This window comes from Musca autumnalis, unplaced genomic scaffold (assembly GCF_047663935.1).
Source record: "Musca autumnalis isolate F117 unplaced genomic scaffold, ASM4766393v1 scaffold_6, whole genome shotgun sequence".
Classification (NCBI taxonomy): Eukaryota; Metazoa; Arthropoda; class Insecta; order Diptera; family Muscidae; genus Musca; species Musca autumnalis.
Genome location: NW_027412199.1, coordinates 2535542 through 2551067, shown reverse-complemented (window position 1 = coordinate 2551067; position 15526 = coordinate 2535542). Strand labels below are relative to the sequence as shown.

Genomic DNA, 15526 nt, shown 5'->3' with positions numbered 1-15526 from the left:
ATTCGGTAAGTAAGAGATAGCGTGTCTACACTTTATAGACAAACACAAGCGATAAAAAGAGACAACAAGAGACCATTTGGCGAAAATTCTGACAGTTTACATTACAAAAAAAGTTGCTTTGTTGTAGCAATTCGCCGATGCATCTACCTTTGTAATTGTATCATGTGTTTCGTGATGCATCTACCTTGCTATTTGTACCATGACCTTCCACAATAAAATTTCAGTCTTGGTTTAAGCAGCGAAGAGTGAGTGCGGTGGAACTGTTTGTGTTTGAAGAGATTTTTGGAAAAAAAGGAACTAGTCGTGGTTTGCGTGTATGAATTTCATATATTTCATTTTGATAATTCTTATGAAAATTATTGCCGTAATTTTTTCCACGTCCCTCATTGTCATTACCAATTTTCAATCGTACGTGTGTGTGTGTTCTGTTGAATTTCATATATTTCATTTTGATAATTCTTATGAAAATTATTGCCGTAATTTTTTCCACGTCCCTCATTGTCATTACCAATTTTCAATCGTACGTGTGTGTGTGTTCTGTTGACGCTTGCTTTTTACCTAATATGAACAAAATTTGTTGTAAAGAAAATTGAGTTTTTGGTGAGAACGCGGGACGAATGAGTACAGAGGGGCTCTTTCGCGAATACTTGATTTTCTTTACCGCAAATTTTGCGCGTGTGACTACTATAACTAATGAAGCAAATTGGATTGGTTTTTAAAGGGGGAAAATAATGCTGTAGTTGAAATGATAGTGATAAATATTTAAAATTTTTGATTTTCTAAATCTCTTCATAAGCATAAAAACATTGCTGGTTTACGTTTTCGGGATCGAGTGGATTCCAAGTGTAAGTTCCTTTGCGTATACGCCAAATGAAAACTCAGCTGAATTCCATTTGGAATTGGCATTTGAAATTCGGTGGATTTCGTAAATGCATAGTATGTTTGTTTAAGGGTGGTAGGTTTGTTTACCGTTAATCACTTCATACATAGCCCGTGTTTAGACACACAAATTTCTCGGGAAAGTAAATTCAGTTTTTAGGCAATAGGGGGTAGGAAAGAGTATTGAGGAGCTCTTTCCTCTCCGCTCTCACCCAAAAAACTGTCGAAGTTTTTCGGCAATTTACACACATACGACCCGAATGCATAGAAAGAGCGTACGAAAAAGAGATAATGTTTTGATTTGTTTTTGTTTTGTAGCGTGCGTGCATAAAAACACACTAAGCCACAGTCATAAGTTGCCAATAGTTTGAATACATTCATATTTTGGGCTGTTCTCTTTTTGCCCAGCAAACCAATCGTACCGACTTTGTAACGAAATCGGAACAAAATATCGGACGTATCGTCCGAAATCGTAACGATATCTTAACGAAAGTTGTATGAAGTGGTTGACATAATTTCGGAACAAAATGTCGCAGCGACATCGGATCGATTTCGGTCCGATTTCGTAACGAAATCTGAAGAAAATCCTTAAGAAATTCGGAAAGGAAATTTCTATCCGACATTCGTTCCGAAATCTTAACGAAATCGGTACAAAATCTGAACTATTTCCTTTCCGAAAAATCGTTTAGAAATCGGAACGAAATCTGAACGACTTTGCTTCCGAAATTGTTCAGACGTGTCGGACATCAGACATTTGGTTTGCTGGGTGGTCACGTCTGGTCTAAACACAGACATAAGTACAAAAATTCTGCATGGTTACAGCAGAAAAGTTTGCAACGTATTTTACCGCTATTAAATAGCATCGCCGTATATTTGTGTTAAGCATCCTCCTTTTCTCACAAATACACACAAGAGAGTTAGAATCAGCACAACTCAACTATAAAAAGGCACTCGTAAGTTTTGCGGCATAGAAATTAGAGTTTCTGCGAGAGAGAGCGGATTGGTCTTCATTTACGTAGGTGCAGTCGACAAAGAAGAACATACCTCGGGGAAATATTGTATTGTCGATCTTCAACCGTACGTATGTTGGTTGAAGTTGGTGGCTGATCAGAGTCTCGTTGTGTGTCAGTTTTTATACGGGAAAAGTAGTGCTATAGTTTAAATGAAATAATAGTGAAATATAAAATTTTTAAGACATTTTCAAAGGCAAAAGGTAATGTAGTATGTAGAAATAATTATGGATAATTATGTTCCAGAACTCTAAGAATCTACTAATTTTTGCTATTTTTTTCGATATCATAAAGGAAAAATTGATTCTTGCAGCTCTGGGGCTGGATTCTTGTTCTATGAAAATTTGAAATGAAAAATATTTTCTTTATAAAATTTTTCATTTGACAGTTTTTTTCCTTTATACAAGTTTTCATTTCACATTTTCATAGAAACAGAATTGAGCCCCTGGAACAGTTATATTGAAAAAGAATAGAAAAACATTGGTTCTGTTCCAGATCCTGCAAGAATCTACACATTTTACTACGATAACAATTTTTCTTTTATGATATCGAAAAATAGTAAAAATTAGTAGATTCTTGGAGTTCTGGAACAGATCAATTGTGAAATTATTGATTATTAGTTTGAACAGAAAAAGTAATGAACATTTCTAGCAAATGATATTTTCTGTGGAATAAAAATAAAATTATTTTGATATAAAAACTAGGATAAAAATTTTTCCTTTATGTTATCGGAAAAAATAGTAAAAATTAGTAGATCCTTGCAGTACTGGAACAGACCATATGTGATTGAAAAGTACCCAAGTATACTTTTGACACCAAAAGTTTTGAAAATTTCATAGAAAAATATTTCAAGGGCACTTTTTACGACTACATAAATTTATTTTTTTAACTTTCTTTATAACCATTTACGAAAAGAGTGGATATCAATTGTCAATTCATTTGCATATACGCCAAATGGAAACACAGCCGAAGTCCAATGATTTCATTTGACGTTTGAGCAATGGAATTGGCAGTTGAAATCTAGTGGATTTCGTATATGTATATCACCAGCTATTGCTCAAAAAATTAGTGTATTAGAATAGTAGGTGGGTGGTAATGCAATCTTTCCATTGCTAGTCATTGTTATACCGAGGGGGAGAACACGCGTGGTTTGTTTACCGTTAATCACTTCTTACATAAGTACATAGTATGTTTGTTGAAGGGTGGTAGGCATGGTATAACAAGAAAAGGTAGCAGCAATACCCAGCTGACTGAACTGGGCTGTAGTGTTAGTGTCAAATTTCATATGACATTTTATATATTTATTTCTATGTTCGATGTATATTAGGGATATATATTTTTTGAAAAACAAATTTATTCATCAGAAAAAAAAACTATTTCCCATAACGACTCCTTCGTAACATTGTCATGTAACCTCATCCAGTTCCGAACGACATGCCACACACTAAAACACCGCTTATGGAGGCGGTACAAAATTTGTTAATATGTGTGGTATTTTGTTAAACTTGAAAAGAATAAAGCCCTAATAAACATGTGCTTTTTTGTTTTCAAAAGCAAACGATTGAAACAGCTTCTCTTTTTTCAATGAATTACCAGCGACCCCAAAAATTTTTGCAACAATTCTACTTTCTGAGAGAAGTGATGCATTTAGTAGAATGATATGGAAACATTCAAATTGAAAATCTAACGAGTTTTCATTAATGTTTTTCAATATGTTCAATCAAATGTGAAAAATTATTATTTTTTTAAGTTCCAATAATTTATAGACATTTCCTTGTTTTGTTTACATTTACGTTGACACAAACGTTTACAAACAAAATCAAATTTCTATGTGGTTGTTGTTGAGTTGTATTTGTTGTAGTATTAACTTTACCTGGTTTGTTCTACCATGGGTGGTAGGTTTGTTTACCGTTAATCACTTCATACATAGTCCGTGTTTAGACACACAAATTTCTCGGGAAAGTAAATTCAGTTTTTAGGCAATAGGGGGTAGGAAAGAGTATTGAGGAGCTCTTTCCTCTCCGCTCTCACCCAAAAAACTCAATTTACTTTCCCGAGAAATTTGTGTGTCTAAACACAGACATAAGTACAAAAATTCTGCATGGTTACAGCAGAAAAGTTTGCAACGTATTTTACCGCTATTAAATAGCATCGCCGTATATTTGTGTTAAGCATCCTCCTTTTCTCACAAATACACACAAGAGAGTTAGAATCAGCACAACTCAACTATAAAAAGGCACTCGTAAGTTTTGCGGCATAGAAATTAGAGTTTCTGCGAGAGAGAGCGGATTGGTCTTCATTTACGTAGGTGCAGTCGACAAAGAAGAACATACCTCGGGGAAATATTGTATTGTCGATCTTCAACCGTACGTATGTTGGTTGAAGTTGGTGGCTGATCAGTCTCGTTGTGTGTCAGTTTTTATACGGGAAAAGTAGTGCTATAGTTTAAATGAAATAATAGTGAAATATAAAATTTTTAAGACATTTTCAAAGGCAAAAGGTAATGTAGTATGTAGAAATAATTATGGATAATTATGTTCCAGAACTCTAAGAATCTACTAATTTTTGCTATTTTTTTTGATATCATAAAGAAAAAATTGATTCTTGCAGCTCTGGGCTGGATTCTTGTTCTATAAAAATTTGAAATGAAAAATATTTTCTTTATAAAATTTTTCATTTGACAGTTTTTTCCTTTATACAAGTTTTCATTTCACATTTTCATAGAAACAGAATTGAGCCCCTGGAACATTTATATTGAAAAAGAATAGAAAAACATTGGTTCTGTTCCAGATCCTGCAAGAATCTACACATTTTACTACGATAACAATTTTTCTTTTATGATATCGAAAAATAGTAAAAATTAGTAGATTCTTGGAGTTCTGGAACAGATCAATTGTGAAATTATTGATTATTAGGTTGAACAGAAAAAGTAATGAACATTTCTAGCAAATGCTATTTTCTGTGGAATAAAAATAAAATTATTTTGATATAAAAAATTAAATATTATGAAGAGATTATTGGTCTGTTCCAGAACCTGCAAGAATCTACTAATTTTTACTAGGATAAAAATTTTTCCTTTATGTTATCGGAAAAAATAGTAAAAATTAGTAGATCCTTGCAGTACTGGAACAGACCATATGTGATTGAAAAGTACCCAAGTATACTTTTGACACCAAAAGTTTTGAAAATTTCATAGAAAAATATTTCAAGGGCACTTTTTATTTATTTAACTTTCTTTATAACCATTTACGAAAAGAGTGGATATCAACTGTCAATTCATTTGCATATACGCCAAATGGAAACACAGCCGAAATCCAATGATTTCATTTACGTGTTTTAGGTCACTATGTTTTCTCTGGTTTCTTTCGACACTGGCGGCTTTTATGTGGTGGATTCGAAATCCATAAAAAGTGTTAAGGGTGAAGAATGTACCGTGAAATATAAAGGAGGATTATATGTGGCAAAAATCATTTCAAAGAGTGGTAAGTGTTTCAATTTTAAATAAATTAAATTCTGTATTGTGTTTCAATCTCATTTCATTGTTTTAAGTCTGGAGTATTATCCCAATGGCTTAACTTCATAATTGCTCTCTATTACAGAGAGAAATGTTTTTTCAGATCGAACTGACAGTGTTCCAAAATTTTACTGATCGCTACCATTATCATGATTTCATCCCGGCGAAGGGAATTATCAACTGGCTTTCCAGTTTTTGAAATGATGCCTTTTTAGCGAAAACCCGAACTCTTTAAGTGTCTAGTATCCCCATATGAATGAGAATCACACTCACTTTTCGGCTTTTCCAAAGAAACACCAAAATCAAAATATTCTGCAACATGTCAGCACGTATCAACTAAGAATTCCTCGAATTAAAAGCCACTATAAAAGTGGTGAAAATCTTACATTCACAGTTCGCACAACTAAAACATTTTTAGGTCCCCGAGAAGCACCTTGTCGGACCGCAATACAGAAATTAATGCAAAAATTCGAGTCGTTGAAACAAGCTAATGATGTAAAGAATAAAACCCGTGCAGGAGCAACTGAGAATATAGCTGCTGAAGACAAAAGTGTTGAATAAAAACCATGTTTGTCAATTTCTCGTTGTTCTTTCGAATTGGGCATTTCACAATCGTCATTACAGCGTATATTGCATAAAGATTTGGGTCTTAAGGCTTATACAGTTCAGTTAACACAACAACTCTAGGCGGCCAATTATCAACTAAGTCATGTCTTTGCTGATCGGATCCTTGAAATGCATGAAAAAGATCGGGATTCCATCGAAAAATAATCTTGACTTATGAGGCCCATTTCAAATATAGAGGACACTTCAACAAACAAAATTGTCGCATTTGGGGCTCGGAAAACAAAACCCTAGTGCTTTGCAAACAACTATCAGCACGTATCAAGGAAGACCTCATCGAGTTCTGTACGTTGAAAATAAACATCAACACAGTTGCCTGTGAGAGAGTTTGTTGGAATTTATTTCCAATTCGGGATGAAATCATGATAATGGTAGCGATCAATAAAATTTTGCAACACTGTCAGTTCGTTTTAAAAACATTGCTCTCTGTAGTAGAGAGCAATGATGAAGTTAAACCATTGGGGTAATACTCCAGACTTAAAACAATCATTCTGTATTGTGTGTTATAACATGTTTGCTCTTTCCTTTTCTTTTTTATTAATAGACGCCAAAGACTGTCTCTTTGAACTAAAAAAACAAAAGTTAACGGAATTAGAAAATAACTTTCAAGATTCAAATCTTTCGTCACCGACTGTTGCTATCAAAGAGACATTAAAGCGTATGAGTCCAACACCTTCCGTTTTACATGCTTCATCATCGACGACCATATCACAGGAAGTCGTGGTTACCAGGTATGTTTTTTATATAAAATATAATAGGATATACATATTACGTTATTTTTTATGAACATCCCAAAAGGGACTAGATATACTCATGTGAAGTACTACTTAAAAGATCAGAATTAAAAAATAATACTTATTATCTGCCCGTCTTAAGCCACAAAACATGGATTTTTAAAGAATATTTTTTCATCGGCCCTTTGACCACAAAACGTCGATTTTTTAAAGAATATTTTTTCATCGGCTCTTTGACCACAATTCGTAAATTTTTTTTTAAAGAAAATTTTTTCATCGGCCCTTTGACCACAATACGTAAATTTTTTAAAGAATATTTTTCAATGTGTATTTTCTAAAGAATATTTTTCATCGGCCCTTTGACCACAAAATGTGGATTTTCTAAATAATATTTTTTCATCGGCCCTTTGACCACAAAATGTGGATTTTTTAAAGAATATTTTTTCATCGCCCCTTAGACCACAAATCGTAGATTTTTTAGAGAATATTTTTTCATCGGCCCTTCGACCACAAATCGTAGATTTTTTAAAGAATATTTTTTCAACGTGGATTTTTAAATATTTTTTAAAGTTTATTTTTTTGAACGTGGATTTTTTAAAGAATATTTTTTTATCGGACCTTTGACCACAAAACGTGGATTTTTTAAAGATTTTTTTTCATCGGCCTTTAGACCACAAAACGTGGATTTTTTAAAGATTTTTTTTCATCGGCCTTTAGACCACATAACGTGGTTTTTTAAAGAATTTTTTTCATCGGCCCTTTAACCACAAAACGTGGATATTTTAAAGAATATTTTTTCAACGTGGATTTTTAAATATTTTTTAAAGATTATTTTTTTGAACGTGGATTTTTTAAAGAATATTTTTTCATCGGCCCTTCGACCACAAAACGTGGATTTTTTAAAGAATATTTTTTCATCGGCTCTTTGACCACAATTCGTAAATTTTTTTTTAAGAAAATTTTTTCATCGGCCCTTTGACCACAAATCGTAGATTTTTTAAAGAATATTTTTTCAACGTGGATTTTTAAATATTTTTTAAAGATTATTTCTTTGAACGTGGATTTTTTAAAGAATATTTTTTCATCGGCCCTTCGACCACAAAATGTGGATTTTCTAAATAATATTTTTTCATCGGCCCTTCGACCACAAATCGTAGATTTTTTAAAGAATATTTTTTCAACGTGGATTTTTAAATATTTTTTAAAGATTATTTTTTTGAACGTGGATTTTTTAAAGAATATTTTTTCATCGCCCCTTAGACCACAAATCGTAGATTTTTTAAAGAATATTTTTTCATCGGCCCTTCGATCACAAATCGTAGATTTTTTAAAGAATATTTTTTCAACGTGGATTTTTAAATATTTTTTAAAGATTATTTTTTTGAACGTGGATTTTTTAAAGAATATTTTTTCATCGGCCCTTTGACCACAAAATGTGGATTTTTTAAAGAATATTTTTTCATCGGCTCTTTGACCACAATTCGTAAATTTTTTTTTTAAAGAAAATTTTTTCATCGGCCCTTTGACCACAATACGTAATTTTTTTAAAGAATATTTTTTCAATGTGTATTTTCTAAAGAATATTTTTCATCGGCCCTTTGACCACAAAATGTGGATTTTCTAAATAATATTTTTTCATCGGCCCTTTGACCACAACATGTGAATTTTTTAAAGAATATTTTTTCATCGCCCCTTAGACTACAAATCGTAGATTTTTTAAAGAATATTTTTTCATCGGCCCTTCGACCACAAATCGTAGATTTTTTAAAGAATATTTTTTCAACGTGGATTTTTAAATATTTTTTAAAGATTATTTTTTTGAACGTGGATTTTTTAAAGAATATTTTTTTATCGGACCTTTGACCACAAAACGTGGATTTTTTAAAGATTTTTTTCATCGGCCTTTAGACCACGTAACGTGGTTTTTTAAAGAATTTTTTTTCATCGGCCCTTTAACCACAAAACGTGGATCTTTTAAAGAATATTTTTTCATCGGCCATTTGACCACAAAACGTGGATTTTTTAAAGAATATTTTTTCATCGGTCCTTTGACCACAAAATGTGGATTTTTTAAAGAATATTTTTTCATCGGCTCTTTGACCACAATTCGTAAATTTTTTTTTTAAAGATAATTTTTTCATCGGCCCTTTGACCACAATACGTAATTTTTTTAAAGAATATTTTTTCAATGTGTATTTTCTAAAGAATATTTTTCATCGGCCCTTTGACCACAAAATGTGGATTTTCTAAATAATATTTTTTCATCGGCCCTTTGACCACAATACGTAAGTTTTTTAAATAATTTCAAATTTCGGTATTTTGAAGGTTAGCCGCATGTTTTACCGAAATTTCTGAATGTTGGTATTTAGTCTCCTTCAATTGTTCCATTTTACTTCAAAACAACTCGTGGTTTAAAAATTGTTGTTTAAATTGTTTAAAAATTTAATTGATTAAAAATATTCTAAATTTTCTTCAAAACTGAGCAATATTGGATATTCAAGTACAAAAACGTCAAACTTTACCTAGAAAAATCCTTCAAAAAAGCAAAAATATAGTGCCTTAAGATGTTCAAATATCGTTTTGTTTCATGTAAATTATTCTTAAATATTCTCTATCCAATAAATAAATACATTTCCTTCTGCAATATCTGCTATAAATAACGATTTTTGAAGGGTGTGTTCAAATACGGGTTTTGCATACTGTATGTGAAAATTAGTGTTTTTAATTTTATTCGTTATAGAGAAATTCGACTGTAATACAAAATTTGTCAATAATTAACCTTTGTTGCTTTTGTTTTCGCACACGCCACTTTCAAGGATCAGTCATTATTGTTGTTCGCGTTATCCTACCTTCCCAAAGTATAAAAATAACTTTTGGAAGGACTTTTTATAGGTATAACATAAAATAATAAGTAATAATACTGATAATACGATTGAGAAAACATATTCTTAAGCAATTCCATCGAAGTATAATTAAACATAAAAACAAATTTCCATGTTTTAGGAGCAATTTTTGTTGTTTTATGATTATATTTTTATTTTAGTTTAAAGAAATATTCCTTGATATCTTTTGATACTGATGACCATTATATCGTAAGTTCCAAGGCCATACAAAAGCGGGATGGAATGAAATGTGTCGTCAAATATAACGGCGGATCATATAAGGCAGTAATTGTTTCATCTAGTGGTAAGTAAATTTATTAAACACTTCAAAACTAATCATAAAATGCAGATATTCTCAAATTAGTCCAATTTTAATGAGAACTCTGCATTTTTTAGATGAAAGGGAAGAACTCCTCGAAACTAAAAGCAGAATAGAAAGTCAGCAAATTCATCTACCCAATTCTGATAAACAATTATATGTAAAAACAAAATCAGGCCCACAAAACCAACTTCTTTTAAGTGTTTCTGAAGATTGTGCCATGCGCACACGTAAATCCAAAATTGTTTCTGATTCTGCAGCTGATCCATCTGGTCCCGTAGCTCGTAAATCAAAACTATCCCCAAGCAAAATTTTAGATACAACATATGTCACAACAACGACAGCCAATAAAAAGCAACATGCTTCAGATTGTGCTACAACTTCCCGAAATTTGTCCACACATTACGTACAAAATTTTGAAACAGCATCCCCAGAGCTAGATGAGATGGACGCTCCTTCTGATTGTGCCATTAGTATACCATCTATGAATTGTGATCAAAACATAAAACCAACTTCAAGCACTTATTTAGCTGCTTATTCTCAAGAAAGCACAGCAAAAAAAATCGACCCTGTTCCAGAAGAAAATACGTCAAATTGTCCTAGCAGCCCTTATGCAAATTTCTTAGATTCATCGTGGGAGAAATCATCAGATAATTCCAGCGATGATTTTGAGTGTATTGAAACTTCAGACAGACTGAACACATTTAAGAATTCAACAGCAATTGATTTGCTCAACAAAGACAAATCATTATTTCTAACCAAGACTTTTATAAATTCTACTGAAACAGAATCCGCTAGCGAAAACCGTTCACAACCAATAATGGATGCAAGCTCGATAAAAGACTATACTCCTCTTAACACGACTGCTACTAAAGAAGAAACCACTGTTTCAGAATATATACCCGATTCAACAATAAATAATAGTAGCAAAAATGTGAGTTCTTCCTTCACAGAAATAGTACCTGTTGCGACAAGAATTGACAAAGTAATAGTTCCGCTGTCAAAGGAAAAATCTAAAAAACATTTTTGTATGTATTGTAAAACACTGCAGTGTGCAATTTCTAGACATATTTTTGCAAAACATAAATCGGAAAAACTTGTTAAACAGGCAATGGCATTTCCTAAGAGAAGCAAAGAACGTCTAAACATAATAGGAGAAATCAGAAAGCAGGGTGACTTCATTCATAACACTTGTCAGGACCAGAATACGGGAACGCTGATTCTACCAAGACGACAACGACAATGCGCGAAACACAAACCAGACGATTATGTGTGTTGTCATTCTTGTAAGGGATTCTATACAAAATATGCAGCACGATCGCATTTCCGCAAATGCTTAAAAACTAAAAATAGTAGGAAAAACTTAATTGATGGACGAAAATGTACACAGTTTGTGCATCCCGTGGCAAGTTCGCAACTAAAAACAACTATACTTCCAGTACTAAGAAACGACAGTATTACACAGGCAATACGGTATGATGAATTAGCCATCAGATTTGCCAATAGACTGTCTGAAAAACTTCCACATCCTCATCACCACGATCAAATCAGGGCCAGTTTAAGACTATTGGGTCGTTTTAAAATACAACTAATTAAATTGGCTCCGGAGGTTGTTGAGTTAAAAGATATTTTTAAGCCTTTTTTGTTTGACAAATGCATAGATGCACTACGTATAACATCTCAATGGGACCAACAAAAGGGATTCGCAACGCCTGCGGTTGCAACAAATTTGTCAAGTTTAATTAAAAAGTGTGCCAAAATGCAAGCAAATGAATTTATAAAATCCCAAAATGACGACATGAAAAAAATGTGTGATGATTTTCTTTCCCTGTGGGTCGAAGAAACACCAACCCTAATTCACAAAAAGGCTGTTGAAGATCGTGCCAATAAACAACGAACAAAAAAAAGGGTGCTACCGAGTAAAGAAGACATTAAAAAGTTGTACGATTACTTAAGAAGTAAAATGTTAGATTACATAGCGGAGTTAAAGCAGGGTTTCAATTTCAACACTTGGGATGACCTCGTGAAGGCAACGCTTAGCTGTATTCAAGTTTTTAACAGAAGGAGAGCTGGGGAAATTGAGCGTATCACAATAGAGAATTACGAAAACAAGGAACAAATAACTGATACAATAGAAGATGGTCACTATGAAACATTGTCAAAAGATGCTATTGAATTTTCCAAGCAGTACCAACGTGTTACTCTTAGAGGTAAACTAGGAAGAACCGTCAGTATTCTTCTTGATCCATTGTCTATCGAAGCTGTCAATATTATTTTGGAAAACAGAAAAAATGCTGGTGTAAAAAACAGTAATCCATACATATTCAGTGCCGTTGGCAAGTCAAAACCATTTTATCGGGCCTGTCCACTTTTGAGAAAATTTGCCATAGAATGTAAAGCAAAGTTTCCAGACTCTTTGAGGGGGACAAACTTGCGCAAGCACATTGCGACCCATGCATCTTTGCTTAACGTAGAGGAAGCCACCGTTGATCGCCTGGCAAATTTTATGGGACACCACAAAGACATACATAAGTCAATATACAGAATACCTGTGCAGGTTGCTGAAATAGCAAGTATTTCAAAACTTTTGTTGTCCGCTACTGGTTGTCCCGAAGATGACAAGCTTGAGGATAGCACAGATGAGGATGTTGTACTGCAAAATGACTCAGGTGGTGAAAATCGGAATATGGTTCTTGATGACTTATCCGACAATTCATCGTCAACACAAGATTCGATGTTGGTAAAGGAACAAATAAAAAGGCGTAAGTGAGAAAATAAAAAATAAATAAAAAAAAAATAAAAAAAAATAAAAAAAATGCAAACAACATCTAACAATAATTTTTTTAATGTATGTATGTGCAGAAACTAAAATAAACACCTAACTCAGTTTTGTCTAAACCTTATTAAATTTTGCTTTTATACTGAACTAAATAGAAGCATATCTCAGAAACCAACAGGAATATTGTCCTTGGTGTAGAACTAAAGCACATGTGTATTCAGCTGATATGTGTATATCAAAAATTAATATGTGTATATCACTATTTCTATTAATTAAAACTTTCATAAATAATGACTTCATCCTAATGGGACAACAATAAATAAAAATCCTAATTGGTTTCCGAGATACAGCCTCGTTTCTTTAAAAAAATTAAATGTAAACCCAATCTAACAATGGAAAGAACAAGGGGTTAGTCGTGAGGTGTATTTTAAAAAAAGGTACAATAGAATTTGTTTGCACTCAAAATATTTAAAAATTTTGCACAATTCTGTTATGGTTTTATTGTCGACCTTTGATTTTCCTCTTTCTTTTTGTGATTTAGTTCGGCTGTAGGTCTTGTTTAAATATTTAAATATTATTTAAACAAGACCTACAGCCGAACTAAATCACAAAAAGAAATTTTGCACAATGTAATTCAGTCTGTATGGCTGACTTCCCAAACGTCAGTTGCCTTGCAAATGTCTTAATATTGTAATTCATAACGTAATACTTAACGAATGCGAAGCTATGTACTTCATTACGTCACAGTTGTGTACTCAACATTTTTATTTCTGATGCATTTGCAGTTTGCAATGTAGGTACAAAGCATTAGTGTTCAACTCGAAAAAATCTAAAAATTGCAATGTGTTGGCATACGTTTCGGTAGTCTGCCTACGCCCTACGACTTATAATACAATTATAAAAAGTATAATTGAAAAAAATTATAATACAAATATTCAATATTTTCCAAATTGTACACTTAAGTTCTTCAAAATGGTTTATAAAATATTATAAATTCCAGGCAAAATCAAACGTACCAAGTGGACCAATGAAGAAGTAGAAGCCGTAAAATCCAAATTTGGAGAGCTTTCTGCTATGAAAAACTTGCCAAGTCTAAAAGAGTGCAACGACTTAATTATAAACAACGATTGTCTGCGCTACAGGACGCCTGCGCAAGTCAAAACATGGATAGACAATCAGCGGAGACAAGGCCATAGAAAACATAACAGGTATGTATATATTTAAAATTTCGAATATAATTTAAAAAATTAACAATTTCATTGTTTTTATAGTACTTTTTCAGTCAACTCATCGACAAATACTGAGAGATAAACGTTGAACGTCCTCTCATCAGCAACAGTACTTTTTCTGTCAATACATCATCAAAAGCAGATCAATGTTGTTTTGTTGCATAAATGCGCTGTTTGTGTTCTTAATATACTCACCACGGCCTTTCATCTCCAAAAGAAATTATCTATTACATTAAAAACTAAAACTCAACTATTAAATGATATTAATTTTAATACGTTGATTTTCAGTCCAATTACAATTGTTTGCTTTCGGGAAATTTCTTCCACTTACTCTCTCTATTTTAACTGAAAAAATATGGATCATAATTTTGAACATTTAAAAATTTTATTGTTTCCTTTTAAAGGAGGCGATAGAACGTTCGTAAAATAGGAAATAAAATTGTCAGCAAACGATAAGATTTTATGAAAATGCTGATTCATTAATAAAAAAATAGTAATACACATACATAATTTTTAGTATACACATGCAATTTATACTATTCAAAGAATTAAAATTCTAGTCCTACATATACATATTAATAATTACATAATATATATGTAAATATTAAATGCACTCAAAAGAGTTAAATTTTTATATTTAAATAAACTTTGAAATATTTAATTTCTTCACTTGGATTTTAAAGCTGGCTTTAAATCAATTTTTGACTATCTATATTATTTTCAACACGTTTTTATATTAATATAAGGAAAATAGTATTAATACGTTATAATAAGAAATATAAATAAGTACAAATCTTAAGAAAATCTAATTTGTAAACACTGATTATTAGATAGACAAAAGAATGTACAATATGCATTTAAAAAACATTTATTGTTTATAATACAAAACAACAATGTTTGAAGTTAGGAATTTTTATTTTTTTTATTCTCATGCAAAAAACCTAGCCCATAGGGCCATGATCAGTTTGAAAAAACACTATACATTTACTACTCTAAATTATTCAATTTTAAAAACCAATATACATTTACTCATAAACTCAAAAACTTAAATTTAACAATGCTTTGATTCTTAAAATAATAAAGCTATTAATAGCCTTTAGCTTATTTAGCCCATAGGGCCATGATCAGTTTGAAAAACCACTATACTTTTACTACTCTAAATTATTCAATTTTTCAATTTCAAAAACCACTATACTTTTACTACTCTCAAAAACTTAATTTTAACAATGCTTTGATTCTTAAAATAATAAAGCTATTAATAGCCTTTATCTTATTTAGCCCATAGGGCCATGATCAGTTTGAAAAACCACTACATTTACTACTCTGAATTATTAATGAATTTTAGTTTGTATTTCAAAACTACAACAATATTTTTGTAATTCCCAAACATTTTATTTTTTTATAATTGTCTTTAAAAATTGTCAGTTAATCTTTTCAAATAAAAAAAAAACTAATTGAACATTGTCTCAAAAGACAGCAGAATTTTTTTATCAAGCCAAATAGTGGTCTATTTCCCTGAGACAATGTGAAAAGGAATTGTATCGGTTCACTACAGA

The 15526-nt window shown here is 31.8% G+C and overlaps 1 protein-coding gene across 1 annotated transcript; it reads left to right on the top strand.

The window, feature by feature from the left end:
- The first annotated feature begins 245 nt into the window (after positions 1-245).
- On the top strand, positions 246-14176 carry LOC141388111 (uncharacterized). Its single transcript, XM_073958156.1, has 7 exons — positions 246-314; positions 5230-5371; positions 6572-6758; positions 9805-9947; positions 10040-12724; positions 13742-13949; positions 14013-14176. The coding sequence occupies exons 2-7, from the start codon at positions 5236-5238 to the stop codon at positions 14050-14052; spliced, it is 3399 nt and encodes a 1132-aa protein (XP_073814257.1). The 5' UTR covers positions 246-314; positions 5230-5235; the 3' UTR covers positions 14053-14176.
- Positions 14177-15526: the final 1350 nt, after the last annotated feature.

Bases quoted from the DNA above. Each gene is read 5' to 3' on its own strand.
- LOC141388111 (XM_073958156.1), top strand. From the start codon at position 5,236: ATGTTTTCTCTGGTTTCTTTCGACACTGGCGGCTTTTATGTGGTGGAT. The intron at 5,372-6,571 runs GTAAGTGTTTCA...TTTTATTAATAG, and splicing joins AAAAATCATTTCAAAGAGTG to ACGCCAAAGACTGTCTCTTT. The intron at 9,948-10,039 runs GTAAGTAAATTT...TGCATTTTTTAG, and splicing joins AGTAATTGTTTCATCTAGTG to ATGAAAGGGAAGAACTCCTC.